Genomic DNA, 27754 nt, shown 5'->3' with positions numbered 1-27754 from the left:
TAAAGTGAAAAGTTTAAATTCTGTTGATTTAATTGATCATTTGGCTGATGAATTTTTAAGAACTAACTTTTCCTTTGATATATGTAGGGAGCTAGAGGATCATGATGAAAACGTGAATTCTGATCATACCGAATTGAATTTGATTTCTTCTAAGCTTAAAGTCTTACCTTCCATTTTGTAGGTGCCCAAAGTTGAACTTAAGTCACTGCCTGATCACTTGAAATACGTCTTCCTCAGAGAAAATAACACTCTGTCAATAATCATATCAAAAGAATTATTCGAGGAGGAGGAAAAAGAATTAATCATTATTTTGTGCCAATACAAGGATGTTATAGGATGAACCATCGCTGACATAAAAGGGTTGAGACCGTCTAATTGTATGCACAAAATTAAGACCGAAGAAGGCGCAAAACCAACATAGGAAGGTCAATGCCGGCTAAATCTACCAATAATGGAAGTGGTAAAAAAGAAGATACAAAAACTCCTAGATGCAGATATTATATATCCAATTTCGGATAGCAAATGGGCAAGTTCGATACATGTAGTTCCTAAAAAATAGGAGTTATTGTGATCAAAAATTCTGAAGGAGAACTTGTACCAACAAGAGTTCAGAATGGATGAAGAGTCTACATCGATTACAGGAAGTTGAATTCTTTAACTCAAAAAGACCATTTTCCTCTTTCATTCATAGATCAGATGATAGAACGATTAGCCGGTAAATCTCACTATTATTGTCTTGATAGATTTTTAGGTTTCTTCCAGATTCCAATAGCACCTGAAGATCAAGAAAATACGACATTTACATGCCCCTTCGGCACCTTTACTTACCGACAGATGCCTTTCGGACTTTGTAATGCACTTGCCACTTTCCAAAGGTGTATGATTAGTATTTTTCTGATTTTATTGAGAAAGGTATTGAAGTCTTCATGGATGACTTCACCGTTTACGGTAATTCATTCAATGAGTGTCTATTAAACTTGAAAAATGTGTTGCGTCAGTGCCTAGAATTTAACCTTGTTTTAAATTATGAAAAGTGTCACTTTATGGTTGATAAAGGTTTAATTCTAGGACATATTGTTTCATCTAAAGGAATTACGGTAGACAATGCGAAAACCGATATAATACGTTCACTTTCTTACCCCACTACGGTGATGGAAATTTGTTCTTTCCTTAGTCATGCAGGTTTTTACCATAGATTCATTAAGGATTTCTCTAATGTGGCGCAACCATTGTGCGAGCTATTATAGAAGGATAAAGCATTCAATTTCGACCAACAATGCCAAGAATTATTCGACGTATTAAAGGAAATATTGGTTTCGGCACCCATAGTCCAACCACCAAATTGGGACTTTCCCTTCGAAGTCATGTATGTTGGAGCTGTGCTCGGACAAAAAATCGGGAAAGAACCTCACGTTATCGCTTATGCGTCCGTACCTTAGATTCCGCACAACGGAATTATTCAACAACTGAAAAAGAATTATTCGCTATTGTTTTTGCATTGGATAAACTTAGATCATATCTTCTTGGTACTAAAGTTGTTGTTTTCTTTGATCATGCAGCCTTGAAGTACTTGCTCAGTAAAAAAAAGCGAAACCATGACTAATCCGTTAGATCTTACTCCTCCAAGAGTTTGATTTGGAAATCAAGGATAAAAAATGATGTGAGAACTTAATAGCCGACTTCCAATCACTACAGTTGATCCTCTCATTCGTGAAGAATTCCACGAGGAAAGCTTAATGATGGTGCAGAAGTCAATACCTTGGTTCGCAGATATAGTAAACTACTTAGCTATAGGTAAATTTACATCTGATTTAACGAGAGCTGAAGTAAACCGTATTAAAAGAGAATCTCGTTTCTTTATTTGGGATTATCCGTATCTTTGGAAGCATTGTTCAGACCAGGTAATTTGACGATGTGTTCCTGAAAGCGAGGTAAGCTCAATTTTAAATTTTTGCATTCTTATTCGTGTAGTAAACACTTCAAACCGAAGCGGACTGCTCATAAAAATTTGGAATGCGGATTCTTTTGGCCTCATATTTTTCGTGATGCTTACTTGTTTTGCAAGTCTTGTGATAATTAACAATGTGCAGGTAATTTGAGTCGAAGAAACGAAATGCCTCTTAATCCTATACATATATGCGAAATATTTGATGTTTGAGGACTTGTCTATATGGGTCCATTTATTTCTTCTTTTGGCAATTGTTATATAATTCTTGTGGTTGATTATGTTTCGAAGTGGGTAAAAGCTAAAGTCACTCGAAACAACAATGCTAAAACTACTTTTCAATTTCTAAAGAATTGTATTTTTTCCAGGTTTGGTACACCAAGAGCGATAATAAGCGGCCGCGGAACACACTTCATTAATTGAGTAATTGATGTACTTATGAAAAAATATGGAGTGAATCACAGAATTTCTACGGTTTATCATCCGCAAACGAACGGATAAGCAGAAATTTCAAACCGAGAAGTAAAGACGATTCTTGAGAAAATAGTTAAGCTAAATCGCAAGGATTGGAGCTTGAAGATAATTGACACTTTGTGGGCTTATCAAACTGCATATAAAGGACCTATCGGTATGTCGCCATATCGCCTTGTGTTCGGTAAGCCATTCCATTTACCTGTCGAGCTAGAACACAAGGCATAATGGGCCGTAAAATAATGCAATATGAAGTTAGAAGTGGATGGCGAAACATGAAAGTTACAAATAGAAGAGCTTGAGGAAATCCAGAGAGATGTTTACGACAATGCCAAAATATATAAGGACAAAAAAAAAGAATTCTATGATCAAAAAATTGTTTCTAATTTTTTTTCTATCGGACAAAAAGTTCTTCTTTTTAATTCAAAATTAAAACTTTTTACAGGTAAACTTCGATCAAAGTGGAGCAGACCTTATACGGTAACTGAAATATTCTCTCATGGCGCAGTTGAAATTAAAGATGATTCGGGCACTCGATTTAAAGTAAATGGGCACATGATTAAACTGTATTATGCAAATAGCGAAGTTTGCTTAATTGAAGATCTCGACTTATAAGAACTTGTAGTCTGAATCAGGTCGTCGAGCTAACGACGTTAAACAAAAATCGCTTCATGGGAGGCAACCCATTGTTTTCGATTCTGCTAAATTTTTATTTTTTATTTTTATTTTTATTTTTTGTTTTTGTTTCATTGAGCATGTTTAATTTAATTTCTATTTTTATTTTGCAGGAACCGAATATTTTTATTCAAACTTAAATGACAAAGATTTGTGAAATTATGATTCGAATAGTGCTAATTTTGGAGACTACTGAGCAGTGAACAGTCAAACAAAGCAGAAAAAATAATGCCCCAGCCGTGTGCACCGTTTCAATAAACGACGAACGTTAGCACACTCCTATGGAGAGTGACGCACGTTAGCAAACTCGACATGAAATCCGGAGAGTACACTATCCCTTCTCTTGCACTTTAGTTTTACGTTTTGAGGCAAAACACTTTAAGTGAGGGGGAGTATAGTGTTGGATTGAATTTCCCTTTTGCTTATCTTTATGTTTCGATTCTAGTATGTGTTGGTTGAATTTACGAAATTTTATTGAATTTCTTGGTCTTGTTGAATATTTTTCGGAATGTTATGCTTGTTTGGGAACACATGATTGTTTAGTTTAGGATGTTCTTGATAGCGAATAGCATGGATTGTGATAAGTTGGTGTTTTTGTGATATTCCATGACTTTGTTGGTTGCAATGTGATTAACTCAATGCATGAAACAATTTGGTGAGATTTGAGCCTTTACGAGCATATTATTTTCTCTCTCATTTTGTTGGATTGAGTATGTCGAATTTGGCATTGGTATTCTAGAACCTGCATGTTAAATAGTGTCAAGATTACACATGAACATGGTGCTTAAATATGATTTGGGCACCTTAGGATTAACTATTTTGTTCCCCACTAAATTACCTACTCATGCATTTTTCCTCTAGTTAACCACTTTTGAGTCTATTCTCGGTTCTTTGTTTTCACCATATTTATAAACTCAAGCCTTTTATTTTTATCACTCTTTTCTACCATTTTCAGGGAAAGTGAATAATTATCCGATGTATGCTTCAAAAAAAGGGGAAAAAGGAATAACATTTTGAAAAGGAAAAAAAGAAAAGAAAAAAGGGGTTGTTCGAAAGAAAAAAAAGACGTGAAAAAAATGGAATACGAAACAACAACAAAGAAAAAATGATTTTGAAAAGAAATTTGTTGTTTGATATGTTGTCTTTTTATCTTCTTGTGCTTAATGTTTTGATGGAGTTGAGACTATTATTTGTTAGTTCCTTGCCTTGAAGATTTAGCCATATATTTAGCCTTTTCTCCACCTTTACCCAAGCCCCGTTACAACCAATAAAAGACCCTTTGATTTATGTAAATTGTTCTTATTAGTAGTGGAGATTTGATTTACTTGCAGGCTTATGGTAATATTGTGTCAATTATGACGTTGAGTATTTCTTTACCCCAAACACATTGAGTGATTTGAGTGAATCCCGGTAAGGTATTGAGTTATAAGCATTGAGATTAATGAATGAATGGATATTGCAATTGCACTTGCACTTGACTTGTTCCAATTGATGATATTCAATTGATTGATGCCTTGACTTGAATATTTCTTGTGGTCTCTACCTTGTTTCCTTGAATGTGAAACTTGACAAAAGAACGTTTAATGAAGTTTTTGATTTATTTGATTATATCATACTTGAGGACAAGCATGAGATAAGTGAGAGGGAATTTGATGAGTGTTCAGAATCGTTAATCTTTGTTCTTTATTTCTTCGATTTTGTGGAATTATTGTTGTTAAATTGGTCGTGTTATGCTTGTTTTCGTGCAGGTCTTTACTTTCTAAAATTAGTGACAAAACAGGTGCATTCTACATTTTTTTTTATTTGGTCATGGTTGGAGACATAGGCACGACTCTGGGCACGACGCGGTCTGACGTGACAGTTTCTAGAAGGTTTAGTCAGCGACGGTTTCTAGAAGACTTCCTCCGCACACCTTCTGGAAGATTGACGAGCATAGTTGCATTAGGAGACTAGTTTAAGTTTGAATTTAAATTAAAAAATAATTATCTTTAGGATTATTTATTTATTTTCTTTGTTTATCCTTTAGGCTTTGAGAGGCTCTAAATACCCACTTGGGGAAAGACTAAACTCTTCACTCAAATTACAATCTTCTTTTCTCTCAAGTTTTATAAAAGCTTTCTCTTTTTACTTTTCAAGTTCTTTTCATTTTTCTTTTATTTTCAAGTTTTGTTTTTAATATGCTAAGTATGACTTTTGTCATGCTTAGCTAAATTTCTCATAAGCCGAGAGCTGAAGCGATGACTCAATTCCAACGGGAGAATTGAAACAAGCCCTTAATATCTTAAGAATATCTCTCTCAATCTCTGCGCTTATTTTTTTCAAAATCAAAACAATTTTCAAAATCAAAGATTGACTTTGGTCAAGAGGTTGTTGCGATTAAATGTGTGGGAGGAAGATTCGGCTTATAGAAAGAAATTCGACTTCCTGAGAACACATTTGGCGAGATGGCTTCACCAAGAGGGAATTGAGATCGTAATTGACGGTTATTGAAGCAACAATCCGAGTCGGTTGCCACGAACTTAAATGATAATTGATCTACGACAATTGATGTTGATAGAATCAATTTTTGAAGCCGAAATCAAATATTGTCTTGGGTATTTGGTATACAAGATAGTCACATGGATAAGTAACCGACGTGAATCCCGAAGGGAAAATTTAATTCGATGGTCAAAAGGAATTTGAGTCAAAGAAAGGCTTGAGGCTATTTTTACAGTATTTATTCACAATCTTTATTCTCTTATTTTTTTATTTAAATTGATTTTATTTATTTAATCGCTTTATTATTTAAATATATTTTTACCAAACCCCCCATTTTACTACTTTCACGCCTGGTATAAACCAATCAGACATAAATTTAGAATTTTCTAAGTCTCTGTGGGTTCAACCCTTACTTCTCTATACTGTGAATTTTCCTTTATTTATTTTCCGAGAAAAAGGAAATTTATTTTGACATCGAAACGACAGTTGTCAAGTTGATGATGAGTTGATCATACGAATCAGGTAGACTTTGAAGTAGAAGTTCAGCACGTTCTTGTTCTCCTATTGTACATCTTAAGGATGTAAGCTGAGAAAATAAAGTGTTCAGTGTGTTTAAGTGCTACGTCACTGAAGTGGATTCTGGCATACGGAGAGTGTAAAATTTCCTCTTAAGGAAAATTTTATTATGCAACGATGTGGCCTCGTACAATTTGGTGAGATGATCTCATATCTCCTTAGCTATCTTCTTCTCCTCGATGCTTGACAATACTTCATCTACTAATGCTAGATGAAAGTTTTTCATAGCATTCCCGTCCATTTCGATCCATTTGTTGTCATCTGTGAAATCTATCGGCCTTTCACTGATAGCTACTAGGCAACTATCGTTCCTCAGGATGACCTTCATCTTCAATTTTCACAATGAGAAATTTCTCCCATTTAACTTTTCAATATCAAATTGTGTTGTCATAGCTTCTATTACGGATAGATCTCACTATTTCACTATCGTGAATAGTTCTCTGGAACCTTCAAAGAATGGGTAATACCTTCTTACTTTCTTATGTTGGATGATCCACCTTTTGGTGGCAACCACAAAGAAAATAAGTAGATATTACACACTCAAATCTGGCTATGATATCAATTGTTGCAGAATACGGCTATCATATAGAGCAAAATCGCAACTGATAATTTGAGAAAATAAAAATAAAGATAAAGAATACATAAATTTTACGTGGAAAACCCCTAAATAATATAGGGTAAAAACCACGGGCAAAGATAGAAGAATTTCACTATGAGAAAATACGAATTACAACTTCTCTCAATCTACAAGGAGAAAACAACTCTCAAGAAACTCTCTAAATTCTCTAGTATTGAGAGAAAGCTAGAATGATTTGGGATGGTTTTGAAGCTAAATGAGTTAGGGTATTTATAGTTGAAACTTAAGGATTAATCCTGTAAATACCCTAAAATGCAGGGACTAAATTTGAAATTTTCCTATTACCAAATTTCAACAAAAATTGCTGCCACTTTTGACTTCACCATTGTGCAACTTTCGGTGGAATTTTTTTAATGCCAACTTTCGGTGCATTTCACCAATTTTCAACACAAGCTACATCGAAAATTTTATTAAATAAGCCTTAACTTATAATTCACATATAACAGCTTATTACTCACAATGAGCGCCGTAGAGAAGATCGGAATCAATCGAAAGTTCATTGATAGAAAAACTAGAGAAAGGAATGCAATTAAAATTTGAAGTAGGGGATGAAGTTGAAGTGTGCAGCCAGGTTCTGTATTTATAGTTGTAGAACTCCAGCATGCATGGCCGTCTTAATTTTCTCAATAGCCTAAAATAATGAAATTTTGTTTAAATGAATTGCGTGCACTTGTGAGAAAAGGTTAAAACTGTATGATTGCTTTCATAAAGAGTCTAGAGACATGATACAAGTTGCGTTTGGGATTAGAATGAAAGACACGTAGGCCATCTAAAAAGGAGGAGGGAGTTGCATCTTCTTCAACCGTGCCACCACCAAGATACAACGTATCATGTGGGCGTCTATGTCGTCCACTACCCCATTTTTTTTATTGATTCCAGATTCGAAATAACTTAAGGATAGGCGGCTGCAAGCGGATATAATTGTTTGCAGTAACTTCCACATGTAGGTGTGATTTTCTCAAGTGGATTAAGAATGTTGAGGCTGCCCCTAGACCTCTTCGTTTCGGATAGCGTTAGTATATTCATCTTTACGTCTAAATCTAATTTTGTGTGGTATGTGTTATGTATTTGCATGGCACGTGAAATTTGCTGCTTATCCTGTTCAGTTGCTGAAACCTGGAGTGTTGCTGATGCCTGCTATTTTATTTGAGGAGCTGTCGTGTTATGTGGATAGGTGTGTTTTACTACAGACTTGTATTGGGCGTGCTGCTGATATGTGTCATGTAACTGCATGTTTTAGATTAAACTTGATATGGACTGTTTGCGTAACACCCTCTAGGCTTAACCAAATTAAATTTATAAATAAAGTAGCAGCAGCTAATGTATTATCATAAATATTTATACCCATATCTTGATTCTTAATAATATATTGAGGGAATTATAAATTATATCATATTTCCACTGAAGCTTCCATCATACACAAACCAATTTCCTAAAAGAAACAACAAATATACAATCATTTCATGGTCAAATGCAGACAGTAAACAGAAATTCAAATTCACACAGTTTTGACTACAATTCGTACAGAAAGCTCTCTTTACTTTTATTTCCCATTTTCTTCCTTATCTTTTTCTATCTTTTACGTCAGTTCTAAGAAAAAGGAACTACTTGTGTGGAGCAAAAGCCAACTGGATACTAAAAATATGACCAGAAAATGTACATATATGAAACGAAGCATACTACAATATTAAGTGAACATGTCAATGTCAAGAAGTACTGGATTTGAAAAGCTTCAACACAGGGGAAGCATCTTTTTACAGAGTACCTTGAAGCAAGAGATAGAAGAGAGGTAATTACATGCATAACACATTCATTAAACCCGGGAAGGGATCATAGGAATGTTGTTCTGCAGGTATGCACAAGCCGCGGCAACTCCGCTGCCGAGCTTAACTGGATATCCAACATCTTTGAGTATCATCTCCACACCAGCTAGGCAACCCAACAGTTGCAACTGAAAAAAAATACATCAAGAGAATGGTGATGTTGGTAAAAAAGCTTTTTGTAAAGAACCAACTAGAAAAGGAGCACTACTTTGAACATCACTCAGTAATTACCTCATTTAGGTTTCCAAGATGTCCTATTCTGAATACTTTTCCTGCCACTTTGTTGAGGCCGAGACCTAAGCTCAAATTGTATCTCTTCCATGCCCTTTTAACAATTTCTGCACTATCGATATACGGGGGAACAAGGACAGCCGTCACGGTGTCGCTATGCCATTCCTCCTTTTGTGTGCAGTTCTTCAAGCCCCAGGCCTCCACAGCCAGCCTATTCCACGATTGTGCAAGTGATGAAATCAATAGACGATATGGTATTCACAAATGATTATATAGATGTGTGGTGTGGTGGAGATATATGAAAAGCATGTCTCACCTTGTTGCTGTTCCCAAACGGCTATGCCTTGCAATCACATTGTCGAGTCCTTCCTCAAAGATAAGATCCAGAGCGGCTCTTAGCCCATAGAGTAGTTGGATTGAAGGGGTGTATGGCCAAAATGTTCCCAGTTTGTAGAACTTCAGGTAGTCGTTCCAGTCAAAGAAAACTCTAACCGATTTTGCACTTTTGGACGCCTCCAGGGCTTTGGGGCTTGCACAAACAATACCTACTCCTGTTGGAAGAGAAAGTGCCTTCTGAGAGCCAGTTAGTGCCACATCGACTCCCCATTCGTCCATACGAAAATCAAGGGCACAAATCGAGGAAACTCCATCAACAAGTAGTAGTGCTGGGTGCCTGTAGTGATCTGAGAAGAAACAGAGAGTATGAGAACCATGTTTGAAAGTTGATTTGAACTTTGTTTCAGCTTTCACTAGGGCTCCGATTCCAGTTCGCTAGTTTAACGAACTCGGGAGTTCCCATATGAATACGTACACTGCTGAAAGAACATAACAATTACCAAGTAGTTTTCTCACTGTAGTCAGGTTGTTGGTGACTCCAGTTGCAGTCTCATTGTGAACAATGCAAATGGCCTTGATTGTGTGGGCGTGATCGGCTGCAAGTTTTTCTGCCAGAATGTCAAGGTTCGCACCTTGACCCCACTCGCTTTCAACTACATCGACGTTGAACTTGAGGCGTTGTTGTTGATCAATCCAGAGCAGACTGAATTGTCCAATAAGGAAAGATACAATTCGATCTCCAGGGGACAGGGTATTAGTAAGTGCACTCTCCCATGCACCAGTTCCTGAATTCAAACACCAACATCATCTTCATTAGCTAATCTGAAACATGTAAGATACTATTATTAAGTATTAATGACATAGTTATGTGATTGATTAATGGTATTAGTTTTCAAGTCGGTCAATCTTAAGTTTTAACTTCAGATGGATAGCTGAAAACATGGTAGCGTAATTAAAAACAATAAACACCTGTAGTTGGGATCAAAAAGGGAGTTCCGGTGGTAGTCTTGAAAATCTTCTTGACATCTTCAAGAAGAGTTTTTGTCATTGCAGGAATGGCAGGGGATCGGTAATCCTCATTGTTCCTGTTCATGGCCCGAATAACCGGTTCCGGGATGTTAACCGGCCCCGGAACAAAGAGATGGTTCTTTCCCGGTCCATACACATAATCCATCTTTTGTCCCTCCTAGAAATACCACCACCAATAACTCGAATTTCCACTACTTTTCGGTGTTCCAACTTCAACATTGAAAACAAAATCACAGATGATAAATTAATATGTATCTCATTCTATAGGCTTCAAATAATATGAATAAATTAGATTCTAATGCAGATTTATTAGGGTGATTGGTTACTAACAGCACTCTATCACTCTCATATAAATAAACGCAGAGGGAAAACCAAATGGACAAAGGGAAACACCAGATAACCACATCCACTAGGATGCCAAAAAGATGGACGTATTATATCTGTTACCATTATTTTTTTCTTCAAAATTTGAAGGCTAACAGGGACTATACCTTTACAAACCCAAGAGATGCTAGCAAATTATGGTAGCTATCTTAATCTTTGTTACAACTTGTGATAGAATCAAAACTTTGAAATTCTAAAGATTTCTAATAACTTGTCTTGGGTCATTTTTCCTACAACATACATAAATATTTATACTCACAGTTATTCCAGTCAGGATAAAGATGATAGTTTTTTCAAACTTTCAATCAAGTAGATAATATAAAAAGCACAGGTTTCATCATACTAACACAATACGTATTTTGGTTGGTTAAACGATCTGTGATCATCTTTCTTTTGTCTTTTTCATATTTTTGCAAGTTTGCCTTGCTTTTGTTTCCATATGTATAAATACATCTTTTCTGATCAGTTTATAGCTTCCAAAGCTTAAACACATCAGAGTGAAAAAACGAAACTGAAGATGATAATAGTAATAATAATAAAAAGAAACGCTGTAAAAGTGCAGAAATGAGTGTGTAAAGTGGCATACCTTTGGAAGGGAAGCTTCCAATGGAATTGGATGAAGGATGCTTGCAGGCTGCTAGTTGTGCCTTACAAATATATATGATGGGTTTGGAGTTTTTATAAAAGAGCAAGAGAAGCACTCAACATAACCTGGTTCCAAGTGGCAGATAAGAGCGAATTCATTTGGAATCGAGCGGCTATATATCAACCACTCTGACTTGGAGGAAAGGAAACCTGAAAGCGAGATGGGACACTGTGAGGTTGAGAAAGCAATGCAAAGAGATAACGTGATAAAGTCCTGTCAACCACACTCTTCCCTGCCCCAACCAATACCACAGATCTTCTTCTTCTATTTGGTTCCTGTGGGAGAGATAAAATCACTTGGATTTCTTCTTTTATCCCTTCATTTTCTGAGGCTGTCTATCAAACTTGTCATCTGCTTGTCTATTAATTTTTTTCTCTCAATTTGTCCCGGAACTTTCCAGCCCCACTACAGTTACTGCTTAAACTCTAACAGGTTGAACCCAAAATTGATTTATCAGCTGTACTGTTCATCAGAATTTTCCTCATATAATTGCCTCAGAAGTTACTGTCACGTTAGGAAAAACAAAAGGCCTCAACCCTAATACACCGTCCTAAATGCTCATTGCTAACCAAAAATCTGGAAATGTTATTTGTACAATTCTTTCTGGAGATGGCGAATTTCTATTTCAAACTGAATTTAAGATTCTTTTTGTTTCCCTGCTATTCTCGTGCAGTATACGTCAACCAAAATAAAAGAATTGTGTTGCTAGGCCCCTGCATGGCCTGCTCGTTTTGGTTTCTTGCTGGACCTGGTTTTTACATGGATACAAGTCCCGTCTGGTCCAGGCATAGATAAAAATAACACCCTAGCTTAGCTTGTGTAGAGTCTAAGATGGCGGTTAGAATTATGTGGAACTTACGGTACCAAAGGATTACGTTGTGCTAAAAGAATAAACGTTGGAGAGAAGATTTTATAGTTATAGTTCTTGGCTTGTGGGTGTGATGTGAGTGTCAATCCCCATGTTCAGGACTCAGGAGCTTCTTCCTAATCTGAGTATTCCAATAGTTTTTTTTTATTTCATGTTCTGTCTTCCAGAAAGATGAGTAGCAATCCTAGACCACTTGCAACAAAGAGAACAAATCAGATATAAACATCAGATATTCATATATGGTCCCCCCCCCCTCCCTTCCTATCCAAAAATCCAAGATTAAAAAGAGAAGACAAAAGGTATGTACTTGTTTCCAAAAGCAGCATGAAGGTTAATAATAACTCTCTTCTTCTTCAATGAACTTTCCTCCCTTGATATCGGGCCTCAGATAATTAGTCCACCTTAATCTGTAACTTTTGCCACATCTGTTTAAGCCTGCAAGCTTAGGAAAAGCTCACCAGCTTCCATTCCATTTCCATGTTAATGTTTTTTAATGCAATCAACCAGCTTCTGATCCTCCTCTGGAGTCCACGGCCCCCTTTTCACATTGGCATCCTATGCGCAGCATGGAGACCTTCCCATTGAGGCTGATGAATAATGATGATACAAAAACTGTATGCTAATTAGGCTAGAAAGAACCGGATTTATAAAAATGGGGAATCTCATATCTCTTATTGCTGAATGGATGCTCCATGTGTACTGACAAAGCTTGAAAAAGGAGTTTTATTTGGAAATTTATGAGGAGATGATGCAGTTGGTTTTATAGGTGCATGTTGGTTTACTTGATTCAAAACCAGTGATGTCATTATACATTCTTTGTTGCGTTATAATATTACAAGTTTCTAATAATTAATAATGGATCCAAAAATATTTTTAAAAATGATGCACATGTATTAGTAATATTAATATTTTCTAATGAAACAGACACAAATAAAATTTTAAGAAAATATAATTAATAAAATATATAACTATATGAAGAAATTTTAAATTTTAGAATGAACATATATCTATATTCGAGTAATTATGTATCCGTCACTTACATCTCAATTTTTACCTAAACTATAATTATAATATAAAATAAACATAATTTTGATTAATCTAAAACTCTTAATAAATAATCTTAAATTACACTAAACACTTACAATCCTATTTAAACTCGTATCAGTTAATATCTCATGTTTAAGAATTTTATTAGAGAGTAGGAAAATATAAAAAGAGTTCGACCTTCATTATTACTATTATTGAAACTCTAATTATAATTTAAAAATATTATTATATCATTTTATCTCAAAAGCATGTTATTATATTATTTTAATTATTAATTTTTTAATATATTTAATTGTGTTTAAAAATTTAATTAATTTTATTTTACAGTATTAAAAATAAATTATGTTCGTATTATTTTATAAAATAGTATTTTTTTACTAATTATAAATATAAAAATATTAAAACACGGGCTTAATTCTGTTACTAGTACGCCCGATAATGATTCTAGAAAACAAGCAGCATGGAAGCAGCTATTAAAGCGGTGCCGTTTACGAGAGCCGCCCTTAGTCTTCTCCTCTTAGAGATCTAAATCGAATTAAAATGAATATGTAAAAGAAAATGCATAGAAATATTGAAATTTTAATTTAAGGTTATCTCATCCCCCAATTCTACCAAAACAAAACCACCTCTCTCTATCTCTATCAAACTACCAGACCCTAATCGATACCTATTTATTTATCTCAAAATTCGTACACATACTTTAATTCCAGGTTTCTCTTCAGATCCGATCTACATCAAGTGAGTTCCTTTTTCTCCCTTTGACTTTTAATTTCAATTTTGATTTTTCCCGATTTGATATATTTGTTCGGTTGCATTGGGGGATTGTATTTGTGGTTGATATTATTGTAATCACCTCCTTGATGTCTTCGGGTCTGATGCGTTTTTGCTTTTGTCTTTTCCGGTAATGAAATCAAAATTTTATGTATGAATAATTTATTGTTCTTATTATTATCTAGAAAGAATTGAAAGAGAAAAAATGGAAGAAACATGTTCGAATTTGATTTTAAATGATAAGAGATGGGTTGATTTTCATTCGTTTTCTCTTAGTTTTTTTATTTCTTTTCTTTTCCTTTTTAAAAAATTGATGTTATTGAAAAATGTAAATATTATATTAGGTTTAAAAAAAAACTGAACTGTAATTATTTGCTACAGCAGATACAGTGTCGGGGTTTGGTAGGCATAGCATACGAAGCTGTGGTTAATATTAGTCTTAGGATCTTTTCCAGAGATTTTACAGTAATTTTCAAGTATTGCTCAAGTAATCAGCTGAGGATAAGTAATACATGGCATGGGAAGAGTTTTATATTTGCGGATGCTTTTGGACAGAATGAAGCTTCCATTTGAGAGCTGAAAATTAGGGAGGAAATCATTCTAAAATATGAATTAGGGTTTTCAATTGTTCTTTTTAGAGCATTTTTGCATTTTATGAGAGTTTTATTCTGGCGAGGGTTCCATTGATCTAATGAATTCCTGTTGCATTCTGTGAGAGTTGATGCCAGTCTTTGACGATTTTGGCTATCTTGATAATAGGGTTTCAGTTAATGGCTATCTAAATTGGGGAGGAAATCATTCTAAAATATGATTTAGGGGTTTTAATTGTTCTTTTTAGGTCATTTTTGCATTTTGTGAGAGTTTTATTCTGGCGAGGGTTCCATTGATCTAATGTATTCTTGTTGCTTTCTGTGAGAGTTGATGCCAGTCTTTGATGATTTTGGCTATCTTGATAATAGGGTTTCAGTTAATGGCTATCTAAATTCATTTACATTTACATGGGCACTGAGATTGTTTTCTTTTTCATATCTTGAAACTTAGAAATTTTAACTATGAGCATCTTGTAATCTGGTTATAGGGGTTGTACTATTTACTTGGAGTTATGTTACATTTTGACTAACATAGTGGCTCAGTTTTTAGATGATAAGCGTTTTTCCCTGCATTTTTTCGTTACAGATAAGTTGTGATTGTAAGAACTCACTTTATCAAATGATACATGACCTATATTTTGTTGATTATGATGCATAATGTCTGTAGGTTTATTTCATTTGACGGAACAGTTTAGATGTAAGATGATAGTGCCAATTGATAAAATGTCTGCTCCTTCATCCAGGGAGCATGCCCAGCGTCTTTATGAGAAGGTATTCTTTTTCTTCTTTATGATAGAGGTTTACTTAGATCCTGAAAATGGGAATTAATATTTGGTGCTCTCTGCAGAACATAGAGCTGGAAAATAATCGCAGGAGAGCAGCTCAGGCACGGGTACCTTCAGATCCCAATGCCTGGCAGCAGATGCGTGAGAACTATGAGGCAATAATTCTCGAGGACCATGCTTTTTCTGAGCAGCACAATATTGAGTATGCTTTGTGGCAATTGCATTACAAGCGGATAGAGGAACTAAGGGCACATTTTAGTGCTCTAGCTTCTTCAGGATCGAACACATCTCGGGGTGTGAAAGTTCCTCCACGACCTGACAGGATTACAAAATAAGACTGCAGTTTAAGACTTTCCTTTCAGAGGCAACGGGATTTTATCATGATCTGATTTTGAAAATCAGAGCAAAGTATGGACTACCATTTGGGTATTTTTCTGATGATTCAGAAAGCCAAATTGTTATGGACAAAGATGGGAAGAAATCTGCTGATATAAAAAAGGGTTTGGTGTCTTGTCACCGTTGCTTGATATACTTGGGAGACCTAGCACGGTACAAAGGACTATACGGAGATGGCGACTCTAAATCTCGTGAGTATGCAGCTGCTTCATGTTACTACATGCAAGCTGCATCAATTTGGCCATCAAGTGGGAATCCACATCATCAGGTTATTTGTTTTGTTTTCCTTTTCCCTGCTAATATAGTACTCTCAACCTTTATGCCCTTGCAATCTTTTTGCACTTCTCTTGAATTTCTTTTGTTTAATACAATTCTAATTTTTTACACTTTCAATTATCTTCTTATTTCAGCTAGCTATAATAGCTTCATATTCAGGAGATGAGCTGGTGGCTGTTTATCAGTATTTCCGGAGTTTAGCTTCTGTTAATCCCTTGTCAACTGCAAGGGATAACTTGATTGTGGCATTTGAGAAGGTTTAAGTTCAAACAATAGTTTTTATTTTGGGTTTTGGGAATTAACCTCAGAATGGCATAATGTTAAACAGTTATCATAATCTTTCTATGATAGATTTTTTAAGGATTTTTAAATGTGTTCAATGTATGTCATTTTTATCTTGTTTCCTTTGAGGATGCAGCTAGTTTGTTGACATGGCAGACCAACTTTGAGAATTTGCAGCTTTTATATAATTGCAAATAGTGTAATTATACTATGTTAAATGTGGCTGACTTGAAAGCTGATTTTGAGTGGGTTTATTATTTATATGTCAGTATTTGAAATTGTATACGATTGTTGAAATTGTATTTAATATATGAATTTTTGTTTGCAGAATCGCCATAATTACTTACAGCTTCTTGGGGATGTTAAAGCTCCCTTCAAGGGGCCTGCTTTGCAGCAATCAGGTAAAGGTAGGGGGAAAGTGGAAGCGAAACTTGCATCTAAAGAGAAAGATGGCAACATAGAGGCAAGCCATGCTGTGGAGAAAGTATCTGGTGACCAGGATACTTTTAAGTCCTTTTGTATTCGATTTGTCCGTCTAAATGGCATTCTTTTTACTCGCACAAGGTATATTTCCTCTGAAATTCATTCACCTGTGTTATTGACCAAGGTTTTTTGGGGCTGTGTCCTTATTAATGCTTACTCTGTGCAGCCAGGAGACTTTTGCAGACGTTCTTACTCACGTTTGCCGTGATTTATGTGAACTTCTCTCATCTGGGCCAGAAGAGGAGCTGAATTTTGGAACAGGAGCTGCTGAGAATGCACTTCTCTTTGTTAGGCTGGTTTCCATTCTCATATTTACGGTGCACAATCTGAAGAGGGAGAGTGAAGGTCAACATATACTGAAATTGTACAGCGTGCTGCCCTACTTCATAATGCCTTCATTTCCATTTTTGAGTTGATGGGAAATGTGTTCGAAAGATGTTTACAGCTCCGGGATGTTTCTTCAAGCTACACTCTACCTGCTATTATGGTTTTTGTAGAATGGCTGGCTTGTTGCCCTGATGTTGCAGCTGCTAGTAATGATGCTGATGAGAAGCAGTTGATTACTAGATCTTTTTTCTGGAAACATTGCTTAGCATTGCTGAATAAAATTCTGTCAATTAGGCCTATGTGCATGGATGATAATGAAGACGAGACCTGCTTTTTCAATATGAGTAGGTATGAAGAAGGAAAAACTGAGAACCGTCTTGCATTGTGGGAGGACTTTGAGTTGCAAGGGTTCTTGCCTCTTGTTCCAGCACAGGCCATTTTGGACTTCTCAAGGAAACATTCCTTTATAAGTGATGGTGATAAAGAAAGGAAAGCCCGTGTCAAAAGAATTTTAGCAGCTGGGAAGGCTCTAGCTAATGTCATTAGGGTTGATCAGAAGGCTGTTTGTTTTGATTCGAAAGCTAAGAAATTTCTCATTGGTGTTGAACCATTTGCAGATGGCACATTAAGCTCTGCTTCCCCGGTGGTAACAGATAGTGCGGTGCATGAAACCCCCTCTGAGAATATAATTAATAGTGGAAACGTTCAGCCAATCCCACAAGCTAGAATGGTTGGGGAAGAGGATGATGATGATGAAGTGATTGTATTCCAGCCAGCTGTGAGAGAGAAGAAAACTGAGGTGATTGCTCCACATCATTCTCCCACTGAGGTTTTGAAGCTCAATCAAAGTAGCTTTGCAAGTGATCTCAAATTCTTTGGCAGTGCAATATCTGCTTCTTATGATAGTCTTCGCCAGCATGAGAGGGTTGATACTGATCATCCACTGCCTGTATCTGTTGGTAGTATTCTCCCTCGGCATCTGCAACCGGTTCAGATGCATGGATCTAGGTGGTCAACAGAAGAAATTACTTTTCTGGCTAATGGCTTGAAAGGTTTGACAATGTTGGAGAACAGACATTTAACAAAGAGTGAGATCCAAGATAATTTAGGCTTTTCACGTCCTGCTGCTCATCCACATGCTATACAACAGCCTGTCAATGTTGGTGCTTGTGGTATGTACTACAGTCAGACAAAAATGTCCGAAAATGTGATGCCATCCAGAGTTAATGCCATTGCGTCATCTGGAGTTACTGGTGATGCCTTGACTGCTAGAACTACCTCCGCTTCACTAGTTGTGATGCAGAAGAATCCAGTTAGCGGCCCTGTTAGGCATCTTGGTCCGCCCCCAGGTTTTAGCCCTGTTACCACAAAGCCACTGAATGAATCTGTTTCTGCCATTGATTTGGGGAACCCTCCGATGGATGATTATAGGTGGTTGGTTGGGCATCAGTCGAAATCATTATTAAAAGGCTCTGGGCCTGAGAGTTCCCTCTATTATTCATCTCATGCTGATCCTCAGTATGTCGATAGCAAAAGCAATGGCTTGTCTGGAAAGGCAAGCTTTCCATTCCCTGGAGAGCAGGTTCCAGCAGTGCAGGTTCAAACGGAAAAGGAGAAAGACTTGCAGAACTACAATACTCTTGAGCAACTGAAAATTCAGTATCAACAGAAACTGTACCAACAACTCATGAATGGGAACCAACAGTTTACCTCACTGCCTGAGCAGTATCAAGGACAATCAGCATGGATGGGTCGTTATTTTGTGTGAGAATATGGAAGTGTAGCTGGTATGTGGGAACTTCCCTCATTTTCTGCCTCTAGGTTTTATAGTTTGATTGTAATTGTTCCTAAAGTTCTTTTCACATGACCTGCTCGTCTGTAATTTGTTTTTGTTGTTGAGGTTCTTGAGAATGTTTACCTTGAATATACTGCTTCCATTTGCTGTCAAGTTCAACTCCAAATCCAACTTGGAAGCATTGTCAATGTTGAGTAATTGGAGGAGAATGGGAAGCATTGGCTTCCAGTGGGCACTTGCTGCTAAACAAGTGAGTATGCATTCAATTATTCCATTAAAAAAAGCCTCAAGGGTCTGGTTATGTTGCTTTGTAGATATACCCATGTCAGCCAAAGTGAAGCTTACTGTTAATTTTGCAGGTTTAGCCAGATCTGTGGAGGAAGATTGAGGAAAACCAATCTTATAAGATGCTGAATTTGTAAGGGAGTAAATGTTCCTTAAAAAGGGTTACTTGGGATGGAGCTGTTGGTTTGTGGGGCTAATTGTGATCAAAATAAAACTTGGTTTTGTATCCTATTTAACTATGGGATAGAAGTCAGCTGCCAGCAGATGTTAAAATGTAATGATGTGGTGGATATTCTAGAGGTGTGACGAGCAACAATATCAATGGATGGACAATGGGAGGGATTGGTAAAACTCTGGGGGTGGGTTTTGAATTAATATCTATGAGAATAATATATATCTGGGTGATCAATGACGACTTCATGTTATTTGATTTTTTTTTTATTAAAAAAGGCTTCTTTATGTTGTCATGTGCTTTATTTTGTTATATTTTTGTGACCCTTAGGTTACGTTTGTTGAATTTTTGGGCTCTCTCAAAACATCTTTATTATGTAATAATTTCTTTTTTCTTGCTTGTTTGGTTGCTGTCATACTAATGAATTAGCCCATCCAGAAAATACACTATTATATTTATGGTAAATTGTTGTTCCAGAAAAATAATATTCGAATTATTAATTGGGTAAAATCAACTGCTTGTTTCTACTTTGATCATTCATTGTGGAAAATAACGTTTCCTTTATTATTTTGGTCATTTATTGTTAAAAGTTGGAAGATGGTGATGTATATTTATTACTATTTTTTTTTATGTTGTCTTCTCTCTACTCGTTAGTAATATATACAGGGGCGGACTTCCATGGAGCTCGGGATATCCCATGCAACCCCTCCACAAGTACTATCCTTAATCCAAGTGTCACCTCTCAAAAGTGTCACTCCTCAAAAGTGTCACCTCTAGGGCTCTTGTAATCCCTGACGAAGGCTCCAATGAAATATATTTTTAATAGTATTGATAAAATTAATAAAACAGTTTATCAAAATAAAAAGAAAGTATAATAATCAGAGATAAAAGGGATGATAGTTGAGGAAAATTTACTTATAATTCGTTAGAGTATGATTATGATAATAGCATTAAATATTTGATGAGAGAATTTTATAATTTTTGTGATCTTATTCGACTTGATAAGATTAATCTATACTAAAGTCATTAAAATGAATAGATAACAGACACACGTAATGAAAAGTAAATAAAAAAATGGGGTTAATAAATATTAAAAAAATTATTAATATAATCTTTTAGATCTAACTTTATATACTTTCTCTTATTTGATTTATAAAACAGTGATATATGTATTCGTTTGATTATTTAATTATTGTCTGTTTTTACTTTAATTATCGATGTTTTAATTTTAGCAATTAGATTATTTAATTAATTAAATATTTCAATTATATCATAACATTTAACGGAAGTGTTGATGTGACAGTTAATAAAATTGATTTAATTACACATTTAATCTTCACTATTCATACATTCAATTAATTTAGCTGTAATTTTAATTTAATTAAGTAAATTTAATCTCTAATTAGGTAAAACATGTGTCACTATCAGATTGGATGATATTTTCTTAATTTAATTTTAATAATAATATTTAATATCTAATTTTTAAAACACTTGCAATGCAAAATTCTGAGTGAGGACACGATTGAGGATTTTTTATATTATTGTTGAGGTTAAAATATTATTAAACAAAGACATAGTTTGAGATGAATTATGACATAAAAATCGAATGATAAGAAGTAAATTGAAAAATACGAGTCTTGAGTGGAGGCTCCACTGCTCAGTATTATATATAATATACGAGTCTTGAGTTGTAACTTCTATAAACTTTTAAATGTATTAATTAATTTTAATTGATATAACTATTTAATGTATTGTAATTTTATGCATATTAAATGAAAAATATTATAAAAACTGAAATTGTAACTATTTAATGTATTAATTAATTTCAATTGATATAACTATTTAATGTATTGTTATATAATACTGAGCAGTGGAGCCTCCACCAATCAGGTCGAATTGGCCGGGTTCGGGTCTCATGCCTATCTTATAAGTATGTTTACTAAATATAAATATATTTTATAGTAAGATTTTATAATATTTGATTTAAATTAATTAATTAATTAATATAAATATAAATATATTTATCAAAAGATCTAATATAATCGTTCACGCTGTTAATATTTTAGTCAATATGTTTTCCTATAAGTATGTTTACTAAATTAATTATAAGGTAATATACTAAAGAGTAATTTACTTGTAGTGAGTAATCAACGCATTCTTACCAAAAAAAAATACCCATGAAAAGGCCGTGATCTTTTCGGCCCAGTTTCTATGGGGCCTCCTCTGGAGGTGCCGAAATCCCCAATGTTAAATGAAAATAATATAATTTAAAATTATCTAACTAAAAATACATAATTTTTTATATTATAATTTTATGTTACGCTTTAAAATTTTAGATTTATATTTTAAAATATATATAATGTTGGTTAAGATTTATATTTTAAAGTTTTGAAAATAAAAATAAAAGGATAGATTTAAAATAAAACACTAAAAATAAATTTAAAAGGAATAAATATACCTTTTGGATATTTGCCTCCTACGTGAAAATGTAATCCATTTTGGACTGAAGTCAAAACTCTAGTCCATATTTTGTCAGGTCCCACCTACGGTACTTACAATGTCTATGTCTATATAACCCCTAAAAACCGTTAATTTCTTCTAACTTTTCTATCATTATAGTCGTGGGCTCCCACATAATGACGGATTACGGCGGAGCTATCTCACTGTCTCAACCGCACATGTCCGATGAGGACACATCTGAGCACAGCCCTCGGAGTATCCCGGCTTCTCCTGGCGGAGGCGGTGGCTTTTCTTCCAAGTCTAAAACTCCGTCGTCATCGGAGAATACTGCAAGGAAGCCCAGAGGGAGGCCTCCAGGGTCCAAAAACAAGCCCAAACCTCCCACTGTTATAACCAGAGACCGTGATTCAACTATGAAGTCGGTGATACTGGAGATCTCCGCTGGTTCTGATATCTTTAATGCTATTATCAGCTTTGCTCGTAGAAACCGTGTCGGTATTAATATTATCAGTGTTACTGGCTCTGTATCAAATGTCATCCTCCGGCATCCTGTTTTTCAAGCGACTGCATTCTCTCTTCATGGACCCTTTACCACTCGGTTTGTCTGGGTCATTCATTGCATCTACTACTTTATCTTCGTCAAACGAAACACCTCAATCATCTTCGTCGTCAAGCTACTCAACGCCGAGTTCCTTGTCTTCCAATCTGTCGTGTTGTTTGGTGTAACTCTTGTGGGTGCACAAGGGCAAGTATTTGGAGGGATTGTAGGAGGAAAGTAATGGCAGCAACGCAGGCGATTGTGGTGGCTGCTACTTTTGTAAGCTCTGCGTTTCATAGGCTGCCATGTGAAAGTGGTAATGATGGTGGCGTTGGTGGGGCTATTGGAGCAACTGAGTCGTGCTCTTCTACCGGCATGTCGATGGCTGTTTATGGCGTAGCAGGTCCCACTCAACCCAATAGCCAGATCTCACCTGGTGCCATGCCTTGTGGCCCTTCCTCACGTCCCTTTTGAGTAAATAAGGAGGACGTGTGAAGTTTTCAACCTACGTTGGTTTGGTAGCTTTTGGTTTTAAACTTTTACATTACACCATCGTCTGAAGCTCTATTTTGGGTTTTATTCAGCTTGTAATCATTTTACATTTCCTTGCTATAATTTAAATGATAACTAGTTTTAGATATGTACTTTATAAATACAGTTATCTTCATGCTTGTTAAATCACAAATATCAAATTTTCTCCAATCTTTATCGTTTCTGGCACTTTAGTTTTCTTCTATGCCTTCGTTTAGTGTTTTCACGGATCACAACTCAACAAGGAAAGGGCTTTAGTCGCAGCAGTTGGCATAGTTTAGGGCTGTTACAGACAACAGAAATGTCACGTCTTGAGGGTTCAAGGTCAGGGTATCAGGACCCATTTACTTTAATATATCAAAAACGAAAAAGAAAAAGAGGTAGGGAAATAAACAAACAGCATTGATCAGGGGGCTTTTTTGTTTTTATATCTTTTTTTTTCAAAGGTGAACTTTCATTTTCAATCTGAAGACGTGTAGAATAGAGGATACAATCGATATAGGATGAGAGTGAGAGGGTAATCCGACGTGTAATTTCTGTATTGGAAGTTCATTTTCACGAGCAATCTAAACAGTATAAATAAAAGCTGCTTGTTTTGGAGAAGTAAGGGCATCTTGCTGAATAAGGTCATACTTTGGGGTTCCAAAGGAAAGGGTGATGGCAGTTGGAGTGCTGTGTAACTTGGAACCAAGGCTTCCCATGGGTTAACAATAGTCAGAAGTGGCAGGATAATGGTTGGTGGAGTCCAGGCCTCCATGGATTGAACCCCGTGGATATGTTTAGGGCAAGCTACCCTACTTTGCCAATGCGAAAGGACAACACTGGGATTCTGTCAATGTCATACTCGACTCTTTCATTGGGAACTGCTTTTTCTTTTTTCAATGTTTTCTGAAGAATAAGATAGTTGGAAATTCTAACCGTATACACTCATTTTTATCTGAATTTATTTTCTTTTCTTTCATATCAGTTATTTTATTATATTATATATATATAGTAGTATAGCATAATTTTTTGAAAATGCTTTCGAAATGATATAATATATAATTTTCTCTGTATATATTAAATAGTTTTTGAAAATATTTTTAAAATATATATAATATATAGTTTTGAAAACGGTTTTTTAGAAATATATATATAGTTTTTAAATATTTTGAAAATAAATATATAATATATAGTTTTTAAAATATTTTTGAAAACTTATATAATATATAGTTTTTAAAAATATTTTTGAAAAATTATATAATATATAGTTTTAAAATCATTTTTGAAAACTATATAATACATAGTTTTGGAAACATTTTAGAAAAAATATAAAGTTTAAAAAAATGTTTTTGAAACATATATAGTATATATTATTATTATTAGTATTTATTATTATTATTATTTATTTACTTTTCATTTTATTTCATTTTGTCCAGGGTCCAAATAGGTCCAAAATCGGGTCCAAGGGGCAGTCCAACAATAGCCCAACCGGGTTTCGACCTGACCCAGCCTAAATTCGATTAGGGTTTCATACACACATCCCAGTTAGGCGCCGCATAGGAGAGGAACAGAGAGATCGAGAGCCAATCAAGGGACGCCACAACGGCGCGAGATTTCCGGCCAGGGAAATCGGGACTGACCCATCCCGAAATCCCCGGTCAACGACGAGTGTTACCGTAATAATCGGAAACAACAGGTCACCGGTGGGGGTATAAATACCTCCACCAAGCCACTGCCAAGGAGAACAACCATCACACGATCAACAACACATATCGTCAAACATCGATCAATAGAACACATCGAAACCAGAGAACAAATCGAAGCCAACATCGAAAACAGTAAACCAAACATCATCAAATCGAAGCCAACGTCAAAAACAGTAAACCAAACATCATCGAATCCATCACGGAACCACAACAACCACAAGAAAGCAAAAGAAAAACCAAAACAGTCTACAAATACAAAAACAGTCGAAGCAAAGTAATGCAAGGATAAATCCAAAACAACCGAAGCAAAGCAAAGCAATGACCAGACGCGGTGCTAGTCTCGGTTCGAAAGGGAAGAGCCACCGAGAAATGGTAAAGGCACGCCGAGAAAGGTAAAGAGTTGAATGTCTCAGACTAGATCTACACCGATTGGTGGGGTTTTTGGGGATTTAAGCTTCGGGTTAGTATTTAGTACGGTGAGGGGTCGTTTTGGTGTGGTTCAGGTTCTTTCTGGATGGTGGCGGTCGGAGCGACGGAGGCACGACGGGGTTGGCCACCTGAGTGGTGGACAGGCTTGGACCGACCATTGGGGAAGGGAGGGAGCCCGAGAGATTCTCTCATTTAGGGGAGAGTGTTTTAGCGAGAAAATGTGAAAATGAAAGGGAATTTGGGCTATTGGGGTATTTAAATAGCAAGGACCATTGTGCAAATAAAGGATTTTTACATCCTTTCCGCAGTCTCTGCAAGTTTGAGTCGTAATTCATTTCAGTCACTGTATGCAATTTGGCCACTGGTTTTTCAATTTATTCAACTCGGTCCCTATTCACATTTTATATTTTTACAATTTGAGACCCTAAAGTCTTATTTTATTTTATTTATTATTATTATTATTATATTTTTATTAATATTAGTATTATTTATGTTTACTTTATATTTGTTCCATTTCATTACTTTGAAAATAATATTTTTTTCCTTTTCTTTTTTATTTTAATTACTTCATTTTTTATTTCTTTGATTTATTTTTTATTTTATTTTAATTATTTTTTGTAATTTTTATTTCTTTTTTTCGTTGGTTCATTTTTTATATTTTTTATCATTATTATATTTTTATTTTATTTTTTTATTTTTTATTTTATTTTATGTTATTGCCCTTTTTTCTTTTTTTACTTATCTATTTTTCCATCTAACATTGTTTTCTGACTTTTCTAGTAGTAATCTCGATCGATCAAAGGTAAGTAATTCGAATTGAATTTTTAAGTTTTAATTTAAATTTTAATTTTCGCAAATAAAGATAAATAAATTGGTACCGAAAGGGCGGTTCAAGGGTGTTAACATTTCCTTAACCGTAACCAACTCCCGAACCCGACACATCTTTGGTAAAACGCAGATCAGGTAAGATAGTGTCTGATCTACATAAATTTCATTTTAAAATGATCGGTGGCGGTACTAACCCAATCATTCAAGTCGAAGCCCAATTCCGGGTTCAATCGAAAGACGACAGCGACAGCTTGGCGACTTCGCTGGGGACAGGTAAGTGACTCATGCCAGAATTAATTTTCGGTTGTTTTTAAGCGAAAATGGTAAATTTTAATTTTAATTTATTTATTTGATTCTAATTATTTATCTTTGATTATTATTTTTAAGTAAATAGTTGTACTGGTGCTTTCTTTCAATGATTTCATATTCTTGAAAATTTTCCATCTAATATTCTATACCCGAGCTCCGAACTCTTTTAAGTGGGGTGAAAGCAACGCCTTCGTGGGAATTTATTCTCCGTATGGGCCTGGCAAGTAACCTTCGGGATTCATATACCTTATGTCTTCGTGTGAATTTATTCTCCGTATGGGCATAAGGGAATATATCCGCTCGAGTTTAACTTGGTCCACATAAGCTTGTAATGGGCTTAGGACTAAGGGTTTGGCAAACCCAATGGGGCACCAGCAAGGAGAACTCGGATACCTTCTTTAGAACCTAAACTTGGAGACTACAGGGAATTAGAGCCCACCCCAAAATCTCATTTCAAACCCTAGGCTATTTTTTTCCTACTTTATTTCATATTCAAAGCATGTGAACTAGAAATTTATGCAGTTAGGACTTGTTCAAAATCAACTTGTGGGATAGAGATCATGTCCGAGTTGGAATACTAAGCATGTGGGGTAGATATCATGTGGGGTATAACCTTTTATTTTCATTATTGTTTTGATTTACCTCCCTAACTCTTTTCATTTTTTTCTTTCTTTCTTTTTTTCTTTCATTTTAATTTTCATCATTTGCATCATTAAAAAACAAGGTATTGATCCACCAAAAATGTGTTCGTTAAACGTAAATAATTTGCATTAATAGACAAATGGGGTTATAATACAAGAGATGAAAAACTCAGAAGTCCAAGAATACTCAGGATGGACCGGGTTTACATTGTGCACACTAGAAGTTAACTTCTTGAGCTGGCAAGGGGCAAGACGAGATAAAACGTTATTGGCCTGAAGAGTCCCTTCAAAGACAGCAAGACGTTAGCCGAAATTGGAGTTCATTGTTGATGAATTAAAGAAGAAAACTTCAGATAGATCCCTTCAATGGAGGCTTCCAACGGCGCTCCCATTTAGGGCAGACTCAGTAGAAAGTGAAAACCAGATATATAGTCATTCGATACTCTTGGGACAAGTACAAGGCTGAAGACGAACCAACCAGTCTGAAGTTGTTTGGGGTTTATACCTTTAAAATATTTTTTATCTTCTAAGACATAACACTTTTGTCCCCAATAAAGATTATTTACAGTAATAGACACATTTTTGGATCAGTGCCTCGAAACTTCATGCATCATGCATTATTGCATATTTCACATTTTTTCATTCACATTAACTAACAAGAGTTGGACACACCTCATCCACATAACATTCGTTCAAATAGAAAAGAGCGGGAATTTTACGATGAAAGCAATGACATTCTCGAAGCAGAAATTTGTTCATCTGAGAATACATCGAAAGGAGCCTTGTCAAGTGAAACGGTTGAGAAATGGGGAGCAAGTGCAGATGAAGGCCCTAATCATCGACATTCTGGAAATAGTGGGGCATCATAATGAGGCTTTATTCCATTTTGCAGCATCCTGTTTGGACTTTTTTTAACTTTCTTAGATTTCTTTTTGAAACCTGCTTTTGAACTCTGACATATTTCTTTTTATGATGATATTTCAATGAATTTACGTTGGGCGTTGAATCAAATTTACATCTTG

The 27754-nt window shown here is 35.4% G+C and overlaps 1 protein-coding gene and 2 pseudogenes across 1 annotated transcript; 2 read left to right on the top strand and 1 right to left on the bottom strand.

The window, feature by feature from the left end:
• Positions 1-8486: 8486 nt before the first annotated feature.
• LOC120150149 (serine--glyoxylate aminotransferase-like) lies at positions 8487-10367 on the bottom strand. Its single transcript, XM_039162864.1, has 5 exons — positions 10142-10367; positions 9673-9957; positions 9153-9519; positions 8837-9047; positions 8487-8733 (listed from the first exon to the last, which is right to left on the bottom strand). The coding sequence occupies exons 1-5, from the start codon at positions 10344-10346 to the stop codon at positions 8596-8598; spliced, it is 1206 nt and encodes a 401-aa protein (XP_039018795.1). The 5' UTR covers positions 10347-10367; the 3' UTR covers positions 8487-8595.
• Positions 10368-13720: 3353 nt separating this feature from the next.
• On the top strand, positions 13721-19561 carry LOC120150139 (annotated as a pseudogene).
• Positions 19562-21944: 2383 nt separating this feature from the next.
• On the top strand, positions 21945-22803 carry LOC120149271 (annotated as a pseudogene).
• The last annotated feature ends 4951 nt before the right edge of the window (positions 22804-27754 follow it).

Source organism: Hibiscus syriacus, unplaced genomic scaffold, assembly GCF_006381635.1.
Source record: "Hibiscus syriacus cultivar Baekdansim isolate YM2019G1 unplaced genomic scaffold, ASM638163v2 tig00002793_pilon, whole genome shotgun sequence".
NCBI classification, from domain to species: Eukaryota; Viridiplantae; Streptophyta; class Magnoliopsida; order Malvales; family Malvaceae; genus Hibiscus; species Hibiscus syriacus.
Note: the sequence above shows the minus strand (reverse complement) of the source record. Positions and strands in the feature narration are given on the sequence as shown.

What these genes read in the sequence shown, in the direction of transcription:
- LOC120150149 (XM_039162864.1), bottom strand. Translation starts at nt 10,346, where the DNA reads ATGGATTATGTGTATGGACCGGGAAAGAACCATCTCTTTGTTCCGGGG. An exon ending in CGTTTGGGAACAGCAACAAG is followed by an intron (nt 9,048 to 9,152) that starts GTGAGACATGCT and finishes ATCGTGGAATAG; the next exon opens with GCTGGCTGTGGAGGCCTGGG. An exon ending in ATCTTGGAAACCTAAATGAG is followed by an intron (nt 8,734 to 8,836) that starts GTAATTACTGAG and finishes ATTTTTTTTCAG; the next exon opens with TTGCAACTGTTGGGTTGCCT.